This window comes from Hemiscyllium ocellatum, chromosome 10 (assembly GCF_020745735.1).
Source record: "Hemiscyllium ocellatum isolate sHemOce1 chromosome 10, sHemOce1.pat.X.cur, whole genome shotgun sequence".
Classification (NCBI taxonomy): Eukaryota; Metazoa; Chordata; class Chondrichthyes; order Orectolobiformes; family Hemiscylliidae; genus Hemiscyllium; species Hemiscyllium ocellatum.
Genome location: NC_083410.1, coordinates 13,346,668 through 13,371,536, shown reverse-complemented (window position 1 = coordinate 13,371,536; position 24,869 = coordinate 13,346,668). Strand labels below are relative to the sequence as shown.

Below are 24,869 nucleotides of genomic sequence, written 5' to 3'. Positions count from 1 at the left end.
AGAACAAAGGTAGCAGGTGCCACCTCTTGCAAGTTCACATCCTGTTGTTCACTTCCAAATGCTTGCACTTTGGCAGAAAGGCAGTCTTCTGGAGTGCACAAGAACAAAGATGTAGCGCTTCGTGTGCACAGATATTTGAAGGTGTCAGGACATATTGAGAATATTTTGCAAACCAATCTTGGGCACCATAAAGGTAATAAGTATGAAAACAGGGAAATTATGCTAAACCTATATAAAGCTTTGTTTGGGCCAGAACCAGAGTATTGCCATAGTTCTGGTCATCACCCATTAGGAAGGATCTGAGGATCATTGAGAATGTGCAGAAAAGATTTACTATTTTCCAAGGATTTTTGCTACAAGGTAGTTTGGCAGAACATGGGGTTTGCTTTGAGCAGGCAATTGTGGGAGACTTGATGGAATTTTATAAGATTATAAAATGTTTGGATAAGGTAGACAGGAGAACTTACCATTTGCTGGCTGTACAAGTACGAGGGAATACATTTGAGAAAAAGATACATAGTGAATGGATTCCCATGCCATAGAAGACTGACTCAATCATAAAGAAAAACAGAAATTGCTGGAAAAGTTCAGCTGCTCTGGCAACATCTGTGGAGAGAAATGTGAGTTAAGGAACTGGGTCACCGGACCTGAAACGTTAACTCTGCTTTCTTTCCACAGATGCTGCCAGATCTGTTGAGCCTTTCCAGCAATTTATGTTTTCCTTTCTGACTTACAGATTCGCAATGTTTTCCGTTTTTATTTAGTATTTAATTCACTTCTAGGCGTGCTGACCTTGAAGAAGTTCTACTGACTTAATCAGCACAGAAACACAACAGTAATCGACACTTGGTACCTCAAACCTGCCCCATGTGAAGTATTCTCAAAAGCCTCTCTGTTTCCTCAAGAGCAACTAAAAATAGGTAATTAATTCCATATTGGCCAGGGAAGGTTTGCTTTTCCTTTGTAACTTTAAACGTGCACTTTTTAAAATTGGCATCCATTCTTTTATCTTTCTTTTGCCCTTCTACATGTTCGAGGTTGTGGTTTTGGAATGATGGTTGATACATTGCTGCATTACATACTGTGTCATGATTTGGAGATGCCGGTGTTGGACTGGGGTGTATAAAGTTAAAAGTCACACAACACCAGGTTATAGTCCAACAGGTTTAATTGGAAGTACTAGCTTTCAGAGTGCTGCTCCTTCATCACGTGATTGTGGAATACACAATTGTAAGACACAGAATTTATAGAAAAAGTTTACAGTGTGATGTAACTGAAATTATACATTGAAAAATCCCTTGATTGTTTAAGTCTCTCATTTGTGAGAATGACCATGCTAGTTTCACCTCTTTCATATGTAAATCACAAAACTTTTTTAAAAAGTTACATTCTCAGGTTAATTTTAACAATTGGTGTTAGCCCCCTGTGTGCTGTTGTCTGTGCCATAATGTTTAGACTGATTTTAATCTAAAAAATAAATTAACAGAGTCTTACATGGATTAATGCAGTTTTTTGAGCAAAGTACAATGTAACTCTGCAAACTGGTGTTGGGTGATTTTTAACTTTGTACATACTGTGTGATAGATTGATGCTTATGTTTGGGATTAATGCTACCTCACAACTGAAAATAAAGTTTGCAATCTGTCCCTGAGAAGTCTAATGAGATTTCTCCCAGGGCTCAGATGTCTGCAGAAGGCTGCCTGCAGATCTCAGGGTGGGGGAAGCTTCTGATTGGCCGACCGTGAGTATCCCGGAGTTGAGCCGGACGCCGGGCCGCTTCGCCGCGGGAAGGCTAATGGTCGGCCTACCTGCCTGGCGGCAGCGCAGCGCTGGACAGTTAAAATGGCCGCCGCGGTGTCGTCGAGCCGCCTGTGCGACAGTAATCCGGCAACTCCGGGAGCTCAGTCCGGCAAGGTAGGCAGCTGGGGCTGTAGGGCTAAGGCGCCCGGACCGGTGCTGTTTTATTTCCCCTGCCCGCGTGTGGGAAGGGGAGATGAACGATCGCCGGCCTGGGTTTTATCCGATCTCCGGGCTGGAACTAAGACTGTTCAAGTGCAGTAACCGCCCGCTCAGTAAAGGGGCCGGTTGATGTTGTGTTTCTCGCTGAGTACAGCCACATGGGAGTGACGCGCGCAGTGAAGCATCTTCTCAAACAGGAAGGACCTGGTTCATCTCTACTTCCCAGTTCTGGTGATATTATTATTCTGAAAGTTAAACCACCACCGTTCCTGAGGAAGTGTTATTATTTAAATTCATGACTTAACATTGGCCCATGATTTAGAGTTGGGCTGGTGTGGATAAAGTTAAAAATCTCACCACACCAGGTTATAGTTCAACAGGTTTATTTGGAAGCACCAGCTTTCAGAGCGCTGCTCCTTCATCATCAGGTGGTTGTGGAGAATAGTATTGTAAGACATAGAATTTATAGCAAAAGTTTGCAGTGTGATGCAACTGAAATTATGTGTTGAAAAATATTGTTTGTTAAGTCTTTTAGAATGACCATGTAGGTTTTGGTTCTTTTGTATGATGAAGGAGCGTCGCTTTGAAAGCTAGTGCTTCCAAATAAACCTGTTGGACTATAACCTGGTGTTGTGCGATTTTTAACTTTGGCCCAGACTTTCCGATGATCCTTTCTGAAGTGAAGGTGGGAGTTGTGTAATTGGACCCTATAGACTCCCTGGTGTAGGAGACCCTGAAGGAATTGACCAGGAGATTGATGATTCTGTTTGAAGATTCCTCTCCACCTATTACCCATTTAACTTGGAGAATCCAGAGGGGCCATGTGGGAAAAGCTATTAAATGTTTAGACTTAACTGTTCAGTAAATATCAAACTGAAAAAGGCTGCCTTGTGGTGCAGTGGTAGTGTCCCTGACTCTGAACTGGGAGGCTGGAGTTTAAGTCTCACCTGCTCCAGCGGTGTGTAACAACATCTCTGAACAGGTTGGTTGGGGGGGGGGTGAAAAAAAAGCTATTAAACTAAATCCCAACTTGCCTTGCACACCCACAACTACACCTTCCTCAGACTCTCAACACCTTCCAGAGCTGTTTTCCCTGGTGCGTTGGAGGTTCAGGAGTGACCTTTTAGAGATTTATAAAATCATGAGGGCCATGGATAGGGTAAATAGACAAGGTCTTTTCCCTGGGGTGGGGATGTCCAGAACTAGAGCACATAGGTTTAGTGTGAGAAGGGAAAGATATAAAAAGGACCTAAGGGGCAACTTTTTCACGCTTGTGAATGAGCTGCCAAAGGAAGGGATGGATCCTGCTTTCCCCCCCCCCCCCCAACCCACACTCCATGATCCAACTCCTCCTTCTGTCATCAGACCTGACGTGTCTCTATCTCTTTCTCTCCCACATCACCCTGTTCCCAGTGCTTGGTCCAACTGCAGATGTGTCCTGCAGCCAGACCCTGCCCTGCTGTGATTATCACCCACCCTGTCCTCACTATTCTGACATCCTACCTCACACTTTTCTCTTATGTATGATATGGAGATGCCAGTTTGGACTGGGGTGGGCAAAGTCAGAAGTCACACACCACCAGGTTATAGTCCACCAGATGAAAAAGCAGCAATGTGAAAGCTTGTGATTTTAAATAAACCTGTTGGACTATAATCTAGTGGTGTGTAACTTCTAACTTTGCCTTATGTACTTACCGGAGGAGAAAGTGAGGACTGCAGATGCTGGAGATCAGAGCTGAAAATGTGTTGCTGGAAAAGCGTAGCAGGTCAGGCAGCATCCAAGGAGCAGGAGAATCGATGTTCCGGGCATGAGCCCTTCTTCAGGAATACCATTTGGTACTTACTATTTGGCACCAGCTGTTAGTGGCTGCTGACGATTCTACGTTTCAGAATACTGCAGTTGATCTCTTTCAAAACTTGAGTGTGAATTGCTTTCTCCTCCTCCCCCTGCCCTGTCAAACACTTCTGAATTGTATGGGATCTAATAAAATGGAAGTACAGCTTTACATTTTTGAAGGAACCCTGATGAGAATCTGTCGGAAATGTGAACTACTTTTTTTGCGTTAAAAAGTGGAAGATTGTCATTCCTTGGAAAATCCACCGTTTTCCCCTTTTTTTTTCATTTTTTATTTAATCCCTCATTATTTAGTAAAAGGGAATAAATAACAAAGGACTACAAATGTTTGAAATTCTAAGTATGTACAGGAAGTACTCTGTGTCAGACCACATTTTTGGAGCATATCAACTTGGTCAGCCTTACTCTTAATGGAATACAATATGTGATTTACAAGAGACTACAAAGCAAAATTTGACACAGCAGTGTAAGGTTACTTGGGGGACAAGTGATCAATGTTTGTTCAGAGATTTTGCTGAGTATCTTGAAGGATCCAACGAAACAAAATCGTTTTCATTTTGAGTTTCTTGCCACTATGACCCAGCTACAGCACTCTTGCCTCTGAATCACAGGACCCTGGTTCAAGTGCAAAGATCAAAGCTGATTCTCCAGTGCAGTACTGAGGGAGGACCGTAAAATTAACCATGCCATATGTTGGAGGAGATATTAAAGTGATGTAGTGGATGTAAAAGGTCCTGACACATTCAGAGGCTGTATTGAGGCCATTCTGCTCATTGAGCCTGCATTGCCACTTAATGACATCATGGCTGATAATCATCAACTCCACTTTTCTGCCTTTCTCTCTATCCTTGACGTCCTTACTTATTTGAAAATCTATCTCTTAATATTCAGCAAGCTTTGTTTTAGCCAGTGCCTTATGAACTGACAGTCTTGATAAACCGGCAAAAGTTATAAACTCAAACACCTCAAAGTTTACTGTGTTCTTCTGTCCAGTTATTATAGTTTTTTTAAAAAAACTTATTTACCTCAATGAAAATATTTGTTCAATTGAATGGTCATACAGAATATCTACAGTTAATTCAATTTTGAGTCAATTACCCCACAAATTACATGATCCACTGCGAATGTCAGAACAGTTAGTTGAGGGTGTGAGTGAGAAGGCTCTCTCCAGTAAGTTTTATTTCAGCCAAAGTTGCATTATTATTTAAGTGATGTATGGTGTTTATTTTCAAAAAAGTATAAAGTGTGTATACCCTGCATTACATTTTTATTACTTGTGTGTTTTTGCATTGATTGTGTGGACCTCTTGATTATCCAGAAAATTTGATCATCTTGCACATACCTAGTCCCATAGGTGCTAGTTAGTAAAGGGCTGCTTATCTAATGACTCAGCATCAATATCCCTCTGCAATAAAGAATTTCATAGACTCGCTACCATCTCAGCTGCTGTGTGCAAGTTGTTTGCCACACTTTCCATGTCACAATAGTAACTTCATTTGAGAAGTACTTTGTTGATTACAAAGTGCTTTGAGCTGTACGATAATAATGCTAAGTGCAAGTTCTTTTTATTTGTTTCATTCACCACTCCAGGAAGAGACCGAGGAGACTTCAAATGATGATGCCACAAGCCAGCCTGCCAAACGCCGACGGATGGGATCTGGAGATAGCTCAAAAAGCAGTGACACAACTCAGGACTTCAGGTACAATTTCATTCTTTGTTTTAAAGCTTCCATATTTTTCCCTTTTTATGATATGAAGTGAATTGCTTGGAAAAATACAGATTTTGTATTAAAATATCCACCCTTGTCCTCCTCGGAGAATTGGGAACATATTATTTTGCTAGTGTTGTTATCTCTATGGAATCTTGTTACTGGGATTACAGTACACCTGTGCAACTCTACATTTTTTTGTTGTTCTCAGTTCCAGCTATTTTCCAGCAGAGATGTTAACAGAATATAAATGGCCAGCTGATGACACAGGGGAGTATTACATGCTTCAGGAACAAGTTAGTGAATATTTAGGTGTGACATCATTCAAGCGTAAATACCCAGGTAGGGTATTTTGAGCTTCAGTTTGGAATGTAATTTGTTCAGAAATGTTTGTGTTGAGATATATAAACATTGTGTGTTATCAGAAGTATGTTAAATATTTATTAATTACAATGATGTTTGATCCATTTGTTGTAAATGTCATACACCCATCATTTTGGCTATTGTGGTTCTGAAACGGGTCGTGTTCTTTGATGCACATTGCTACTTTTACGAAGAGCTTTCAGAATCTACGTAGCAGATCTTCTTATCTGCAACATCACCATTAACCTCTGACTGAAACTCTATCCTGCACAAATCCACTGGAAATCCATTGTGTATTAAGGATCCTCTAACAATAATGTCCTTAAGGAAATCTGCCATTCTTGCCCCATCTGGCCCACATGTGACTTCAGACCCACAGCAATGTGGTTGACTGGTAACTACCTTCTGAATCAGGCTAGGAAACCACTCCGTTCAAGAGCTTAAGAAAGAGAAACAATGCTGGCCTTACCAGTGTCACCCAAGTGCCATGAAATAATATATTTAAGAGTGTAAACTATTGTCTATTCGTACCTGTGTGTCTGAGAGAACAAGATTATAAAGAAGGTGCAGGCTGCCATTAGTATTTATTAATTAAGTTTAATTCTTTAAAATAAATTATACATGTTCTTTGCCAGATCTGGAAAGACGCGATCTATCTCACAAAGAGAAACTATATCTGAGGGAGATGAATGTTATCACAGAAACCCAGTGCACTTTAGGTATGTTGTTTGCCAAATTGTCATCTTGTTCATCATCCTTTTTCTGATTGGAATCATTATTTTAAATGTATTCAAATAGTACTAAGTATTTTGTGTGTGTGTGCGCTTGCTTTCATTAAATCAAATGATCAGCATGAGACAGTCACCAAGAAGTCAAATTGGGTAATGTGTTTTCCTCAGAATTTCCTGAGTGGTGAGAATGTGGAATTTGCTATAATAGGGAAATAGGTGAACAGGAGAGAAGCATTTATGATGTTTTTGGTAAGCCTGTTGGAGTGATCCCAAACAAAAAAAAGTGTGAATATCACACCACTCTATCTTTTTGTAAGTATACAAACATAGGAATTAGGAGTACTTGAGTAGGCCACTGAGCACCTGCTATGTCATTCAATAAGATCATGGCTGATCTGATTATTCCAGATTCCAGCCTATCCCAAAAACATTCACCCCCTTATTTATTAAAAATCTGCCTGACTCTGTTGTAAAAGATCTAAACTTTCTACTTCCACAGTCTTGAGTTATTTTTTGGTTGTCACCATAGTCTTGCTAGACCACAGGGGCTTCACTCTCATTAGAGAGAGAAGCATCTGGTGATGATTTAATCTGAGGGCCACCAGACCTCAGGCAAGGGAAGAGGTTGAGGAGAGTCCGTCATGGTAACTTCAAACCGGTGATGGGAATTGAACCCACTCTGTTGGCATCACACTGCTCTGTAAACCAATGATCAGAGACTGCTCAAGACTCGTGATTCTTTGAGAGAAAAACGTTCTCATCATCTCTGACTTAAATGGGCAAGTCCTTTTTTTTTTACAACAGTGACCCTTCGGTCTAGATTCTTCCGCAAGAGAAAGTCCTTTTTTCTCAAGAGCATTTTATACTTTAATCAAGTCAGCCTTTACGCTTCTAAACTCCAACTTATTCATGTGCCCCATTATAACATCTTTAATAAAGCTTGTAATATTTTCCCTATGATAGATGTTAAGGTAACTGGCCTCCAATTTCTTGCTTTATCCCTCCCTTTTTGAATAAAGGTGTTACATTCACTGTTTTCCAATTTAATGGAACCTTCTGTGAATCTAGGGTATCTTGGGAAAATTAAAACAATACATTAACTTGCCTATTGGTCATTCTTTTCAGACCCAAGAATGAAGTCCACTAAGACCCAGGAACTTGTCAGCCCATAGGTCCAGCAATTTGTTCACTACCAATACCCTGATTGTAATCTTTCAGAGCTCCACCCTTCATTTAATTTCCTGATTTATAACCAATAGATGTTCCTTGCATCCATTACAATGAAGACTGATATAAAACATAGTTGAATACATCTACTATCTTCTTATTTCCATTAATGCTTCGCCGATTCCCTTTCGTGTGAAGCATAATCCATCATGCTCCTTACTTATGTCTTGTAAATGCTGATCAGGATGTGAGTTACTTATTGTAGAATTTCCAGCTTCTGACCTGCTGTTGTAGCCACTATGTTGAGATGGCTAATCCAGCTATTTTCTTGTTAATGGTAAGTGCTAGGATGTTATAATGGCACATTCGGTGATGGTAATACCGAATCCATGACATAATTTTTCTCACAGATCTGTTGTGTGGCGCTGTATTAAATATCTTCTGAAAGTTGACGTACATCTCGTCCATAGTATTGCTCTCATCAAGCCTTTGTTAGCTTTTCAAAAAAAACTTGTTAGTTTGGAAAAAGATTTTCCCATGAGAGATTCATGCTGACTCTTCCAAATCAAGCCACCTCATTACATGTAATTACTAATTCTAACCCGAATAATCTCTAGAACCTTCTCCTTTGCTGAAGTTAAACTGACGGTCTGTAATTATTGGTTTTATTCTTGCAACCTTATTTGAACATTGCCACAGATGATCAATTTTCCAGTCTTGCGGCATTTTCCCCCAAGTCTTGAAGTCTGGAAGGTTGTGGTGAATACCCCTACAATTCTACTCTCTATCTTCAAAATCTATGGATGCATCCCATCCGGTTCCGGTGTCTTGTCTCCTTTTTAAGTCTAACCAACACTTCTGCCCTATCAGAATTAGTGACTGAATAGCCTTCACTGTCACCATGGCTTTCTCTCACACTTGTGAAGATAGGTGTGAAGCATTCTTTCAACACTTCAGCTGTTTCCTGCCTCCAGATGTAAATCCCCTTTTGGCTACTACTATGTTTTACTACTCTCTCTTGCTACTTATATTTTTATGGTCAAAGAAGACTTTGGGATGTTTCCTGATGTTGGTCGCTATTCTTTCTCAACTTTCTCTTTGCTTCTCTTATTTGTTTTTTCAACCCTTCCACCTCCCGAACCTTCTGAACCTTCCATATTCCTCTTTGTTCGCTACCTGACACTTGTGCACTTTATCTTCTTTAATATTAATCATTTAGAGGGCTCTGGATTTGTTCATTCTACCATTCTCATTTGTGGGAATGTACCTTGGATGCACAAGAGCCATCTCTCTTTTGAAGGTAGCCCGTTGTTCAGTTACTGCCAACCTCCTTTTTTTTTTTATTTTCCCCTGTCAATCTTGCTCAGCTCTACACTTGTCCCATTGAAGTCTGCGCTCCACTATTTTATTTTTCTCTTTCTGCATGTCTTTCTCCACCACCATCCTGAATCCTACAGTGCAATAAACATTGTCTGCTATGAGTTCCCCATCTTCCTTTCCAAGAACTAGGTCCAACAATACACCCTTTCTTGAAGGGCTGGGAATCCTACTGCTGTAGGAAGCTCTCCTGCATGCATTCCAGGCACACTTGCTCTGTAAAGTAAAAGCATTGCAGTCTATGCTTGGTTATTGTTGTCTCCCATTATAACTACTATGTATATGTTTGTATTTCTCTGTATTTTACCTCTGGATTCATGTTCTTTTAATTCTAGCCAAATTGATTCTGTGTAACATATCTGAAACATCTTTCTCCAGCATTGTAATGCTGTCCTTAACCAATACTGCTATTCATCTTCCCTTTCCTTTTTGTTTTCTATATCTTCTGAACACGTTGTACCCAGCAATATTTAACACAAAGGCTTGCCCTTTCTTAAGCGTGGTCTCGGTCATTGTCATATCAAAATTCCACATGCCAGTCAGTGCCTGTAACCACTGAGGGTTCTTTACACTGATCCGGTTTTGTTACAGAATGAACATTTTTCATGTATGGACAAGAGTTTAACAAGAGACCATCAATGCGAGATAGTCACAGAGAAATCAAATCAGGAATTCAGAAGGAACTTCTTGATCTGAACATTGTGAGAATGTTTTATATATTATTGCACAAAGAACTATGGATGCTGGAAATCTGAAACAAAAACCAGAAATTGCTGGAGAAACTCAGCGGGTTCGGCAGCATCTGCAGAGAGAAAGCAGAATTTCAAGTTCAGTGAACCTTCTGGTGTTGGTGAGAATGCTATTTTGAGGGAATGGTTGAGATAAACATTTTAGACCTGTTGAAGGGCGAGCTAGACAACATGAAGGAGAAGAAAATAGCAGGTTACAAAGATCGATTTAGATTTTTAAAAAATGGAAGAAAGCTTATGGGGAGATGATGGTATCAGGGTAATGTCACTGGGCTAATAATCCAGAAACACCCCAGTTCTGATTACATGGGTTTGAATCCATTTGAGAAATGGTTGAAGTTTAAATTTATTTTAAAAAACGTTAGCCATGTAATTACTACTGATTTGTTGTGAAACACTTCTGATTTACCAATGTATTTTTAAGGGAAATGTATCTGTCAAGCTTAGCTGATCTGGCCTCTGTGTCTCCAGATCCTCAGCAAAAATCTGACTGACTCTTATCTGCTTTCTGGCAATTTGGAATTGGTAATAAATGCTGTCTGTGAATTAATTTTTAAACAAAAGCATAAACATTGGCATGAAAGATCCAAAATGCCACTATTAGAGGGCATATCCAATATTATCCTCTACTTCCATTGTCACTTGGAAGAAGAGAGGTTTTCATAGAACCTGATGAAGAATCGCTAGCGAGCATTTCATTGTGGTTCAGGATGATTTACTTGCAGAAATCTACCCTTCCCTATACAGGGGGAAGGGGATGAACAGATGGCTGTGTCAAGCCTTTCCAGTATTTTTTCCTGCAGACAACTTAGTAAAGCATGATAAAAATCAATTCAATCTCCAATCCAAATGTCGGAGCTGGAATACAAACGTGATCTAAATTGTCAACAGATATCTGGCGTGCCAAGGTTTGGCTCTGTGGTGATCCATTACAATTTAGTCGTAACACTTGACGAATTTAAAGCCAGCTGTAGTTTTTTTTTATATATAATGCCATGTCCCAGCTGAATATCATACATATGTTCTGAGACTAGTTCAAACCCACTCCAACTGGATTTTGAGCTGTAGGCTTAAATAGAGGAAGTATGTTATTCTAAGTGACAGTCTGTAAATAATCATGTAATGGTATTTTTGGCCTTTATTTCAAGGAGATTGGACTTCAAATATGAGAAAGTGATGTTTGTTGTATTGAGTCCATCTGGAGTACTGCATTCAATTTTGGACACTGCACCTCAGGAAGAATAGGTTGACCTGTTAAGGGGATACAGCAGCAATCCACCAGACTTGAATCAGGGCTTAAAAGGGTTAAACTGTGGACAGTTTGGATAAATATGGGTTGCTTTCCTTTTTCAGTTTAGAAATAATGAAGAGTTAACATGCTCAAAGGGCAAATGCAGAGAGGCTACTGAGAAGCAGAAGGCCATAATATTAACATTCGAAATAGGATAATGGACATCTGGAATCCTTTTCCCTAAAGAGGTTTTGGATACAAGGTCAGTTGAAGGTGAACAGATCTAATAATATGCAAGGGTATTGAAGGATATGGAGCAAAGTCTATAAATGTTGAAGTATCTCGGCTAATTGAGCAGTGAGACAAGCTCAATGGGCAGAATGACAAGTGTTTTTTTTCTCTTGTGTAAAGTGAAATGAGCCTTAGCCAACCATTTTTGAACCATGCTGCTTATAAACTTAATCAAGCCAAGTCACGTAATGAAAGGATATTTAAGTGGGACCTGTTTGTTGAACAATTACTGCATCAGTGGATAGTTGAATCGATTTTAAATCTTGGGAGTAAAATAGAAAAGGTCATAAAGTAGCACAGATTTTGAGTATTACTGAAAAAAGACACTTTAATGAAACTTTTCATCTTGTATGCATCAGGACATTTTTGCAAGAATACAAATTCAAGGGGAAAAATAGCTTTTAAACTGTATGAATAGAGTGTGCCAATTGACTGGAGAACGTTTATGGGCAGCACGGTGGCACAGTGGTTAGCACTGTTGCCTCACAGCGCCAAAATCCTGGGTTCAATTCCTGCCTCAGGCAACTATGTCTGTGCGGAGTTTGTCCATTCTCCGTGTCTGTGTGGGTTTCCTCTGGGTGCTCTGGTTTCCTCCGCAGTCTAAAAATGTGCAGGTTAGGTGAATTGGCCATGCAAAATTGCCCGTAGTGTTAGGTGAAGAGGTAAATGTAGGGGAATGGGTCTGGGTGGGTTGCTCTTCGGCGGGTCGGTGTGGACTTGTTGGACTGAAGGACCTGTTTCCACACCGTAAGTAATCTAATCTATAAACCTTCAGTCCATTGAGCATGTGCTAGCCCCTGAGGAATATGTTACCCAGTGAAACACCTTTTTTAAGATAGAAGAGCAATGTTACAGCAGAGAAGGAGACCACTCAGCCCCTTGTGCCTGATCAGTGCTACTCCATTGCCTTCTCCCTATTGTCCCACCTGTTCTTGTTTTTCTGATCACGTATTCCCTTCTTGATTGAATCTGCCTCCACTCCTCTAGGTCTGCCTGAAGATCTAACCCCTCATTGTGTAGAACACTTTTTCCTCATAATGCTATTGCTTCTTTTATCAATGGTTTAAAATCTGTCCCTTCTGGTTCTTGATCCTTCCCCTCCCAATACAAACACATTTTCTCCTATCTACTCTGTCAAGTGCCCTCATGATTTTGAGTACCTCTATCAAATCTCTCAATCTTGTCAAAGTAACTGAATTTCCTCATTTTTCTCATGAATCTTCACTACATCCCCTCTTACTACTCATGTTGATGCTCTATATTTGAGTGAACAAGGCATAATTTTGAGATGATTTGGAAGCCAGTTATTAATTATTTCAGACTACACAGTGTGTACACTTACAAAATGGAAGCAAACAGGTAAATATGTCAAGAAGTAAGCTGTAGTTATGACTGTAAATAAATGTTGTAAAGACAGTGTTGATTTAATGTTTTAGTTCTACTGAATAAATGCTCTTACTGCTCCCCTTAAGAATTCAAGTTTGTATCCTTAAATGATATTTTCCGCGAGCTGACTCACCTTATGAGGGTTGTCGGGATGCCATTGTGCATGACTTACTGAATTTCTTGTTTTAGGCTGAAGACTTAGTCATTCTGTCAGGGCAGGTATCAGTTAAAGGTACTGTTGGCGGTGGGGCTTTGAACACACCATGGCATAAAGACAAAGTCAAAATTATAGACCAGTATCTGGAAAAGGAAAATCATCCCGACAAGCCTGGAATACATTTTGCCAAAAAACATTAAAAGCAAAATCAATCTTAACTGTTTACTTCCATTTACAATAACAGTCTGACATAACCTATTTTATCTTCTGGGAACAGCATAGAAAGTCTAAGTGCTTATTGGAACAGGATCCTTGACTTGTTATTTTAACTTTTTGATATTAGTTGGCCAGAGGTCGAAATTCCACTTGTAACTTGGCTGAAACGTCGTATAGGAATATCTGAATACATCAGAGCAGAAGTATATCATTTAGCTCCACAAGCCTGCTCCACCATTCAGTAAGATCATGGCTGATCTGTTTTGTGTTTTGAATTCCACTCTTCCACCTCCCTCTCCCCCTCCCCTGCACCACCACCACCACCGCTTTCCCTTGGAACCTTTGATTTCCCCTTCCTATCAAGAATCTTTGTCTTAAATATTTAATGACACCTGCCTCCACTGTCTTCTGAGACCATGATTTCCAAAGTTGTACAACCCTCTGAAAAGAGTAAATGTCATCTGTGTTGAAAGGGCAGTTTTAATAGTCCACTTTACATTGAAAAGCCAAAACTGATTAGATTAAAAGGACCCATGTGTTGGGTAATTGTCATTAATTTTGTTTTTATAGTTGGACATTCTTAAATATTTAGTTGATATTTTTGTACAAGGAAACTTAAAACAAAATCTATTCCATATGTAAATCCTATAGTTTTTGCTCAGTAATCTAGAAATAACCAAGTCTGTTTGCTTTTGAGGTGTCATTGGGAGAGGGAAGGTTGATTTTTGGTGGTATACTTTTCTCTGGTCAGTGAATGTAAGTGAATTGAGGGCCCATGATCTATATTCAGCAATTTCTGTGAAGTGTGAGTGAGGAGAGCATGCTGTGACATGATTGGGTAATGAAGTAAATGCAAAGGGAGTAATTTAAGGCTGAATCATGGCAAGGCAGGTCAACATGATGGAAACTCCTTCAATCTTTTGAAGTTAGGAATGTTTCCAGTGTCCTATCTGCGTATTCAGCCTCAGCTACTGAAAATCCACCTTGTAGATCCGGAGCAGCAATTGGATTCAATGCCAAGTATCCATATGGCTGAGATCTCCATGGTTGCAGCAGTTGGTAAAGAGTCACAAGCCGAAAGGTAATGGGTGACCACAGTGTGTTTTTCAAAAGAAAATCGCGAAAGTGAGTGCAAGGGATCCCTGTCACACTTTAATACATTTTCCATTTTGGATATAGCTGAAGAAAATGGTTTATCAGGAGAATGTAACAACAGCCAGGTCTGTCTCACCAGGTTTGGCTTAGCTGTGTGGCAAGGGTTGTGAGAATAGTCATGAGAGAGGGTTCTAATCTAAGGGGAATGGATGGTTGTTTTTGTGGTTGCAGACATGAGGCCAGGATGGTTTGGTGTTTTTCTGGTGCCAGGGTCAAGAATATCACTGAGCCTGCAGGACATTTTGAAGGAGGAGGGAGAAGAGCCAGAGATTGTGGTCCATGTCAGTACCGATGATATAGATAAAATCAGGGATGAGGTTGCTCAAGCAGAAAATGGAGCTAGGAAATAAATTATAAAGCAGGATTTCAAAGGTTGTAATCTTAGATTACCGCCAGTTCCATGTGCTAGTGAGCTCAAGAGTAGGATGATGATTCAAATGAATACATGGTTAGATTCTGGTTAACAGAGGACCTGTACAAACCAGCTGGGACCAATATTTGTGCTGAGGCATTTGCTTGTGCAGTGGGAGGATTTTAGATGTGTGGCAGGGGGAACAGGGACTTGAGCAAGGAAGGAATAGTGAGTTTTGAGAAGAGTTGAAGCTTAGGTTGAGGTTTTGGATGTAGGTTTGATTGCTGAACTGGAAGGTTTATTTCTAGATGTTTCATCACCCTACTAAGTAACATCTTTAGTGGGCCTCTGGTGAAGCACTGCTGATGATTCCTATTTTCTAGTTACATGTTTGGGTTTCTTTGGGTTGGTAATGTCATTTCCTGTGTTGAAGTCACTTCCTGCCCATTTTTCTCAGGAAGTGGTGATGGACCCCATCTACCACCCCATGAGAAAAGGAACAGGAAGTGACTTCACCACAAGAAATGACATTACCAACCCAAGGAAACCCAAACATAGAAAGCAGGAATCCTCATTAGTGCTTCACCAGAGGCCCACTGAGGATGTTACCTAGTAGGGTGACAAAACATCTGGAAATGAACCTTCCAGTTCAGCGAGCAAACCTACATCCAGGAAGGAATAGGGAAACAATGGTGGAAATGAAAGATAAAGTGGAAGGCAGAGCAAATAAGGGCAAGTGGCACTAGAGTTGGTGATTGAATGAAAATGTCAAAAAACAAAAAAAAACTACAACTTAATTGCATAGAGCATTTGTAAAATGGTAGACAGGTTAACAGTGCACATAGTTATATGCTGGTATGGTATGATTGTGATGGTGGAGATATGGGGTGATCGAGGTTAGGAATTGAACATCCAAACAAATTCAATGTTTAGGAGAGGCAGACAAATAGGAAAAGGAGGTGGGGTGACATTGTTATACAGTCATAGAAATATATATCACAGAAACAGAACCTTCGGTCCAACTCGTCCACGCCGACCAGATATCCTAAATAAATCTAGCCCCAATTGCCAACATTTGGCCCATATCCCCCTCAACCCTTCCTATTCATATACCCATCCAGATGCCTTTTTAGATGTTATTGTATCAGCCTTCATCACTTCCTCTGGCAGTTCATTCAATCCACCCATTGTGTGAAAAAGCTGCCTGTTAGATCCCTTTTAAATCTGTTCCCTCCTACCTTAAACCTGTGCTCTCTCGTTTGGACTCATCCCACCCAGAGAAAAGACCTTGTCTATTTACACTATCCATGCCCCTCATGATATTTATAAATCTCTGTAAGGTCATTCCTCGGCCTCTGACCCTCCAGGGAAAGTAGCCCCATTCTGTTCAGCCTGTGTAAGCTCAAATCCTCCAAGCCTAGCAATCTTTTCTGAACCCTTCAAGTTTCTCAACTTCCTTCCTATAGCAGGGAGACCAGAATTGCACACAGTATTCCAATAGTGGCCTAACCCATGTCCTGTGCAGCTGCAACATGACCTTCCAACTCCCCTACTCAATGCACTGATCAATCAAGGCAAGCATATCAAATGCCTTCCTCATTATTTTATTTACCTGCGAGTCCAATTTGAAGGAACTATGAACCTGCACTTCAAGGTCTTTGTTCAGCAACAGTCCCCAAGACCATACCATTGAGTATATAAGCCCTGTCCTGATTTGTTTTTCCAAAACGCAGCAGCTCACTTATCTAAATTCAACTCCATCTGCCAGTTTTCGGCCTATTGTCCATCTGATCAAGACCCCATTGTACTCTGAGGTAACCTTCTCCAATTTTGGTGTCATCTGCAAACTTACTAACAATATCTCCTATATTCACATCCAAATCATTTATGTAATGATGAAAAGCAGTGGGCCCACCACCAGCCCTTGTGGCACGTTGCTGGTCACAGGCCTCCAAGTTTGAGAAGCAACCCTCCACCACCACCCACTGAAAGATGAAGTAAGTGTCCTAGTGAGGAAGGATGTTGGCACAGGAAATCTGGATGTGGAATCAGTGAGTGGAGCTGAGAGCAACAAGGGGCAGAAAACATTGGTGGGACATGACCTCTAAACTATCACGGTGAGGTAGGGGATGACCAATAGGATATTAGAGGTGCATTAGAGATACGACAGTACTCCTGGTTGATTTTAATTGGCACATAAGCTGGGCAAACCACTTTAGCAAACCACTTTTTCGACAATATTGTGATGGATAAATTCATGGAGTGTGTAGAGGGTGGATTTTTAAACTAGTGAGTTAAGGAACCAACTTGGGGCAGGTTATCCAAGTTTGTTTCATAGAACATAGAACAGTACAGCACAGAACAGGCCCTTCTGCCCATGATGTTGTGCCGACCACTGATCCTCGTGTATGCATCCTCAAATTTCTGTGACCATACGCATGTCCAGTAGTCTCTAAATGTCCCCAATGACCCTGCCTCCACAACTGCTGCTGGCAACGCATTCCATGCTCTCTCAACTCTCTGCGTAAAGAACCCGCCTCTGACATCCCCTCCAAACTTTCCTCCAACCAGCTTAAAACTATGACCCCATCGTGTTATTCATTTCTGCCCTGGGAAATAGAGTCGATAGCCAGAGACTATCCATGCCCCTCATTAACTTGTACACCTCAATTAGGTCCCCTCTCCTCCTTTTATTTTCTCCAATGAAACAAGTCCGAACTCAGTCAACCTCTCTTCTTAAGATAAGCCCTCCAGTCCAGGCAGCATCCTGGTAAACCTCCTCTGAACCTCTCCAAAGCATCCACATCTTTCCTATAATAGGGTGACCAGAACTGGACGCAGTATTCCAAGTGCGATCTAACCAAAGTTTTATAGAGCTGCAACAAGATCTCACGACTCTTAAACTCAATCCCCCGTTAATGAAAGCCAAAACACCATATGCTTTCTTAACAACACTGTCCACTTGGGTGGCCATTTTAAGGGATCCATGTACCTGTACACCAAGATCCCTCTGTTCCTGCACACTGCCAAGAATCCTATCCTTAATCCTGTACTCAGCTTTCAAATTCGACCTTCCAAAATGCATCACCTCGCAGTTATCTAGGTTGAAGTCCATCTGTCACCTCTCAGCCCATCTCTGCACCCTGTCAATGTCCCGCTGCAGCCTACAACAGCCCTCTACACTGTCAATGACACCTTCAACCTTTGTGTCATCTGCAAACTTGCTGACCCATCCTTCAATCCCCTCCTCCACGTCCTTAATAAAAATTACAAACAGTAGAGGCCCAAGGACAGAGCCCTGTGGAATACCATTCACCACAAACTTTCAGGCAGAATATTTTCCTTCCACTACCACTCAGTCTTCTGTTGGCCAGCCAATTCTGTATCCAGACAGCTAAGTTTCCCTGTATCCCATTCCTTCTGGCCTTCTGAATGAGCCTACCATGGGGAACCTTATCAAATGCCTTGCTGAAGTCCATATACACCACATCCACAGCTCAATCCTCATCAACATTTCTAGTCACATCCTCAAAGAACTCGATAAGGTTTGTGAGGCATGACCTACCCCTCACAAAGCAGTGTTGACTGCATTTAATCAAGCCATGCTCTTCTAGATGGTCATAAGTCCCATCCCTCGGAATTCTTTCTAATACCTTGCAGACGACAACACGACAGACGTGAGACTGACTGGTCTGTAATTGCCGGGGATTTTTCTATTTCCTTTCTTGAAGAGAGGAAATACATTTGCCTCTCTCCAGTCCTCAGGTACTACTCCAGTGGAGAGCGAGGATGCAAAGATCTTCGCAAGTAGCGAAGCAATTGCATTTCTCATTTCCCAAAGCAGCCAAGGACAAATCTTGTCCGGGCCTGGCGACTTGTCAATCGTAATGTTTGACAAAATTTTCAGCACATCAGCTTCCTCTATCTCTATCCATTTCAGCATACACACCTGCTCTTCAAAGGTTTTAATTCACTACAAAGTTCATTTTGTTCGTAAAGACAGAAGCAAAAACTCATTTAGGGCTTCCCCTACCTCCTCAGACTCCACACACAAATTCCCTATGCTATCCCTGATCGGCCCTACTCTTTCTTCGACCATTCTCTTATTCCTCACATAAGTGTTCTCCCTAATCTGTTCCGCCAAGCCTTTCTCATGCCCCCTCCTGGCTCTCCTCAGACCATTTTTAAGCTCCTTCCTCGCTTGCCTCTAATCCTGTAGAGCTGAGCTTGACCCTAGCTTCCTCCACCTTATGTAAGCTACCTTTTTTCTTTTTGACGAGAAACTCCACTGCTCTTGTCATCCATAGTTCCTTTATCTTACCACTTCTTGCCTGTCTCAGAGGGACATATTTATTTATCACTTGCAACAACTGTTCCTTAAACAGTGTCCACATGTTTGTAGTGCCTTTACCATGGAACAATTGCTCCCAACCCATGCTTCCTAACTCATGTCTCATCGCATCATAGTTTCCTCTTCCCCAATTAAATATCCTCCCATTTTGCCTAATCCTCTCCTTTTCTATAGCTATATAGAATGTGAGGCAGTTGTGGTCACTATCACCAAAATGCTCTCCCACCACAGGATCTGATATCTGCCCCAGCTCATTTCTGAGCACTAAGTCTAGAATGGCCTCTCCCCTCGTCGGCCTGTCAATGTACTGAGTTAGGAAACCCTCCTGAACACACCTTACAAAAACAGCTCCATTCAAATCTTCTGCTCAAAGGAGGTTCCAATCAATATTGGGAAAGTTAAAGTCACCCATTACAACAACCCTACTATGTCCACACTTTTCCAAAATCTGCCGACCTATGCTTTCTTCCATCTCCCTGCTGCTATTGGGGGGCCTGTAGTAAACCCCTAAGGAGGTGACTGCTCCCTTGCTGTTCCTAATTTCCATCCATACTGACTCGGTAGGCAGATCTTCCTCGACGATGTAGGCTTCTGTAGCTGTGATACCCTCTCTGATTAGTAATGCTACACCTCCTCTTTTTTCCCCCCCCATTCTTTTTAAATGCTCTAAACCCTGGAACATCCAGCAACCATTCCTGCCCCGAGAAACCCATGTGTCTGTTATGGCCACCACATTATAGCACCAGGTACTGATCCATGCTCTAAGTTCATCACTTTTATTCCTGATACTCCTTGGCGTTAAAGCAAGCACACTTTAATTGATCCCTTGGCTCCTTGCCAGGAAAATCCTTCCCACAAATTGGTCTGCTTCTTGCTATTGCCTCATCTGCATCAACTCTCACCTCCGATATACAGCTCAGGTTCCCACCCCCTGCCATACTAGTTTAAACCCTCTCGAACTACTCGAGCAAACCTTCCACCCAGGACATTGGTCCCTTTCCAGTTCAGATGCAACCCGTCCTCCTTGTACAGGTCCCACCTTCCCCAGAAGGTCCCAATTATCTACATATCTGAAGGCCTCCCTCCTACACCAGCTGCTCAGCCATGTGTTAAGCTGCGCCCGTTCCCTGTTGCTCGCCTCGCTATCTCGTGGCACCAGTAGTAAACTAGAGAACACTACTCTGTTCATCCTGCTTTGCAGCTTCCATCTTAACTCCCTGAAATCACTTTTTATATCCTCAATCCTTTTCCTGGCTATATCATTAGTGCCAATACGTAACATGATTTCTGGCTGTTTGCCCTCCCCTTTTAGAACCTTATACACCCGGTCAGAGATGTCCCGGACCCTGGCAATGCAAATGGGTTAATTAATAACCTTGTTGTGAGAAGGCCTTTTTTAAAAAAATGAAAACCAAACGACCATCATATGGTAGAATTCCTTGGGATAGAAAAAGGTCATAACCATAATTTGGGTCCCAAATCTGATCTGAGAAAATTATGAAAGAATGAGGGGTGAGTTGGCCGAGAGACTCTGATGCTTCATTAAAAAGTATGATCATGGAGAGTGGTTATTATTTAATGATTTAATACATGCATTACAGCAGTTACACATGCTTTCCAGCAAAAGAATACAACAGGAAAAGTGGCCAACAGTGGTTAACAAAATAAATTAAGGATCGTATTTAGTTCCAAATTGTAGTCGTAAAATGTTGCGACAAGAAAATAAAGAAGCCTGAAATTTGGGAGAAATTGAGAATTCAGGAGAGAAGCATCAAGAGGTTTAGGAAAAATAGTGATGTCAGTAAACTTGCAAGGAATGTAAAAGTGACTGTTTGAGGTTCTATAATTAAGTGAAAAGAAAAAGATTAACGAAGGCAAGTGTAGGTCCCTTACATCTAAAACTGGAGAATTGGTGGTAGTGAATGAGGAAATGACATAGCAACTAAAGAACACTTAAAGTGTCAGAAGCTGAGGGGTGATCTTTATAGAGGTTTATAAAATCATGAGAGGCAATCATAGGATAAATAACCAAGGTTGTTTTCCCCAAGGTAGGGGAGTCCAGAACTAGAAGGTAAAGGTTTAAAGTGAGAGGGGAAATATTTAAAATGGACTTGAGGGGCAACTTTTTCACAGCAGAAGTTGGTGCAATTATGGATCAAACTGCCAGAGGAAGTGGTAGGGATGGGTACCATTACAACATTTTTTTTTTGAAAGACATTGGACAGGTACATCGATTGGAAAGGTTAGGAGGGATTTGGGCCAAACACTGGCAAATGAGACTAGATCAGCTTGGAAAATCTGATCAGGTTGGATGAGTTTCAGTTCTGTATGCTTTATGACTCTTCCTTGAATCTTCATGCAACCAAGAATAGACTTTCTCAGCTTCAAGTTATCCTTTTTTAGGGTTTAAACAATACTTGAAATTTGCAATTTAACCTCCTTACACTGAGGTAACCTATTTATTAACTTCTAGATCTTCTCCTTTTTCATCAGGACTAACCAACTTCTGCATCTAGTTTAAGCCAAGACTTGCAAATCCGTAAAACTGAAACTGTAAATTCTTCCAAGTAATGGGCATTTATCTTCGATTAAAAGAGGGAAAAAAAATCAATATCTAAACTTAAAACCTAATCCATACATGCTTATTTTGGGAGAAAGTTTACTAGCAAACAGTGAAAACTAATGTCCATTAGCTGCAAGACTATTTTGCTGATTTGTGTTTTAAAAGAAATAACCATGCTGCAGAAATACCTAAAAATTAATAATTAAAATCTTTTTAGACACACAAGACAAAAACCCACATGGCACTAATTCCAATCTGAATTCAAATAAATGATATTAAATTGTATATCAAAACCATACATATACATTTATGGGACCTTTCTCAACTACCTTGTAGAAATCGAATTATAGTTCTTCAGACTCCCTTTATCCACAGTGCATATCACTCTGTTGAAAAACAAAGCCAATGCTGTATTTCAGATTATATTGAGATTTTTTTCTAGATGTACAATTCGAATCACTTTGATTTTTGGCACCTTGCCACACAAGACCTCAAGCTAATTGACGTATAGTTTCCTGTTTTCTGCCTCCCTTCTACCCCTGATCGAATAAAGGGATCATTATTTGCAACTTGAGTCAATAGAACCTTTTGAACCTGGGCAATTTGGGAAAATTAACACTAATATTTCTGCTACCTCATTTTCAACCTCTTTTAAGACCCTAGGATGAAATCCATCTGGACCTAGAGACTTGTGACCCCACAGTGTCCACCGGTTTGCTGTCACTCCCCGCGTGATTGTAATTTCACCAAGTTCTTTTCCCTCTTCCACCTTGTGATTTGCAGATATTACTGGAATGATTTTTATAGTCTCTACAGTGAAGACAAAATATTTGTTCACTTCATCAGCCATTTCTTTATTATTTATGAAGAGTGGTGGAGGCAGGACCCCTCGACATTTAACAACTATTTAGCAGAGTACTCAGAATGCCATGGCTTCCGGCTAAGTGCTAGAAAAAAAATGGGAATAGGAAAAGCTGAATGCTCTGTGTGTGTATGCCACTCAGCTTACTGAAGAACATCTTTGTGTATAAAGACCCCTCATACACTCTATGCAGAACACCTTTCCTACTTTTTACATGTGTCATTGATACCTACATGGATCATGACTACAGGATTCTCCCACTTCCACTTAATTACTTTCCAGAAATTTGAAATCCCGCTATAAGCGGCAGCATTTTCATATGGACATGCTGTCATTTTTGCAGAGAATGGTGTCACTCCTCCTCACTATATAACTACTACATTCTCCCTATTGAATGGCTTCCTGTACCGTGGTGCAATGGTAAGTTTACTTTATCTACCCTACAGCTCCCGTTTTTCATCACTCCAATTGATTGGACAATAGGAGTGACTGTCATTCCTCTCACTTTGGGTCCCCTCACAGTCCCATTCTTCTGTTCCTGACCACTGACCAACAATAAATACTTTGCTTTAGGTTTAACCGCTCTGAGGAGCGATGAAGTTATCGATCTGATGATCAAGGAATACCCTACCAAATATGCCGAATATGCTGTGGTTCTGCAGGACAGAGAGCGGCAGCAGATCACCGATCGCTACAAGGAATACTCGGTCAGTACTGGGGGAGTGGACTTAGAATGTTTGAAGTATAAAGTTCTATCATCTTCTATTGCAACTCCTGCAAATTGAAAGCTGTGTTGTGGCATTTGGTTCATTGTTTTGTGCAAAATAAAATACGAACTATTGTTGTCTGTTGCTTTCTTCCCTCTACTTCCACCTTTAAACTACGAAATGTTGCTCATTTCAAATATTGTATGTAGCTCTGTTGAGCTAAATTTCACACACAACCTTGTTCCATGGTGTTAATCGCAGTAGCAAACAGTAGTTATACGAGTAATTGCTAGTTCTAATGGTAATTCCATTCTATGTGTCTTAGCTATCGAACTCTTTCAAAAAGTTTTTTCTTTTAAAAATCCGTGTAAACCTGATGTGTCTCAAACAGAAAATTGAAGTTTGTTTGAACTTTATTTTCCAGAAATCCTATTACATAGGAGAAGATGAAACCTTTAAAAAAATTAGATTATATGCTAGCATTTTTATGCCACCATATGGGATTGAAGGTTTATTGAGCAATGGAAAAGTGATATTTTGGTGTATAGGATCATATAGCAAGCACAGGGCATTCAGCATTTCTGGTCTCTTCAGGGGGCTAGGTCATCCATTATTCCCACTCTCCTGCCTTTATCCCATAGCTTTGAAAGTGTTTCCTTCTCCAGCAAAGATCCAAATCTCTTCTGAAAATTGACATGTTTTTCCAATTATATCTATGGTCCAACATTATTTAGGAGTTGCTTTAATCTCAAATTTCATTCTCACATGATCAACCTTAAATATCTAAAATTTGTGTATTTTGGATCTGATTTTGCCCTTCCCTGGTGAACAACAGTAATGCTGGCTAATGGAATACTAATGTTAATCCCTTTTTGAGTGAAATTGCTAGTTAATGCCAAATTATGAATTGTTTTGGACTACGTTGAATTGGACACTAAAGCTACCCAAACTCACCTCACTTTAAGAGTATTTGTACAATCCTTTTGTTTGAGGCTGCCTTTCCCTGTATCTTACATTAGCCTCTTTTCCTTTTAAGAAAACAGTTTTTTGCAATAGTCTGAAAATGCATGAAGTTGAAAGATTGACATTTTAAATTATTTCCATAGCGTGTCTCTGCAGCATAGTTTTGAGCATTCTAATTTGAAACTATCACCTTGTGACTTTTTTTGTGCAGCAAATGCAGTTGCAAAACACACAAAAGGTTGAGCCCAGTAAAGTTCCAGAATACATCAAGAAAGCTGCAAAGAAAGCTGCAGAATTTAACAGCAATTTCAACCGGGAACGGATGGAGGAAAGGAGAGCTTACTTTGATTTGCAGACACAGGTAAGTCCACGTTAAATCCTAGTCTGAGGTAACTTCAAATACAGTGAAATTCTGAAATACAAAACAAAGCAACCAGTATTAATCCTGACAATAATTTGTATTTCTATAGAAGAAATATCCCTCTGTTCCAACCTCAATCAGTAGCTACCTTTTTTAAGGTAGAAGGTAAGGACTGCAGATGCTGGAGATCAGAGTCGAGAGTGTGGTGCTGGAAAAGTGCAGCAGGTCAGACAGCATCCAAGGAGCAGGAGAATCGATGTTTCGGGCATAAGCCCTTCATCGGGGCTATGATGAAATCTTGAACCGTCAATTCTCCTGCTCCTCGGATGCTGCCTGACCTGTGCTTTTCCAGCACCACACTCTT

At 40.7% G+C, this 24,869-nt stretch overlaps 1 protein-coding gene across 1 annotated transcript in view; it reads left to right on the top strand.

Moving 5' to 3' along the window:
* The first annotated feature begins 1,821 nt into the window (after positions 1-1,821).
* Positions 1,822-24,869, top strand: part of phf10 (PHD finger protein 10) — a 37,792-nt gene continuing 14,744 nt past the window's right edge. Inside the window, exons 1-6 of the mRNA XM_060831269.1 lie at positions 1,822-1,914; positions 5,405-5,514; positions 5,735-5,865; positions 6,522-6,605; positions 23,048-23,181; positions 24,356-24,505. Of these exons, the coding sequence (XP_060687252.1) occupies positions 1,843-1,914; positions 5,405-5,514; positions 5,735-5,865; positions 6,522-6,605; positions 23,048-23,181; positions 24,356-24,505 (681 nt within the window). The 5' untranslated portion in view covers positions 1,822-1,842. The remainder of the gene's footprint in view (positions 1,915-5,404; positions 5,515-5,734; positions 5,866-6,521; positions 6,606-23,047; positions 23,182-24,355; positions 24,506-24,869) is intronic.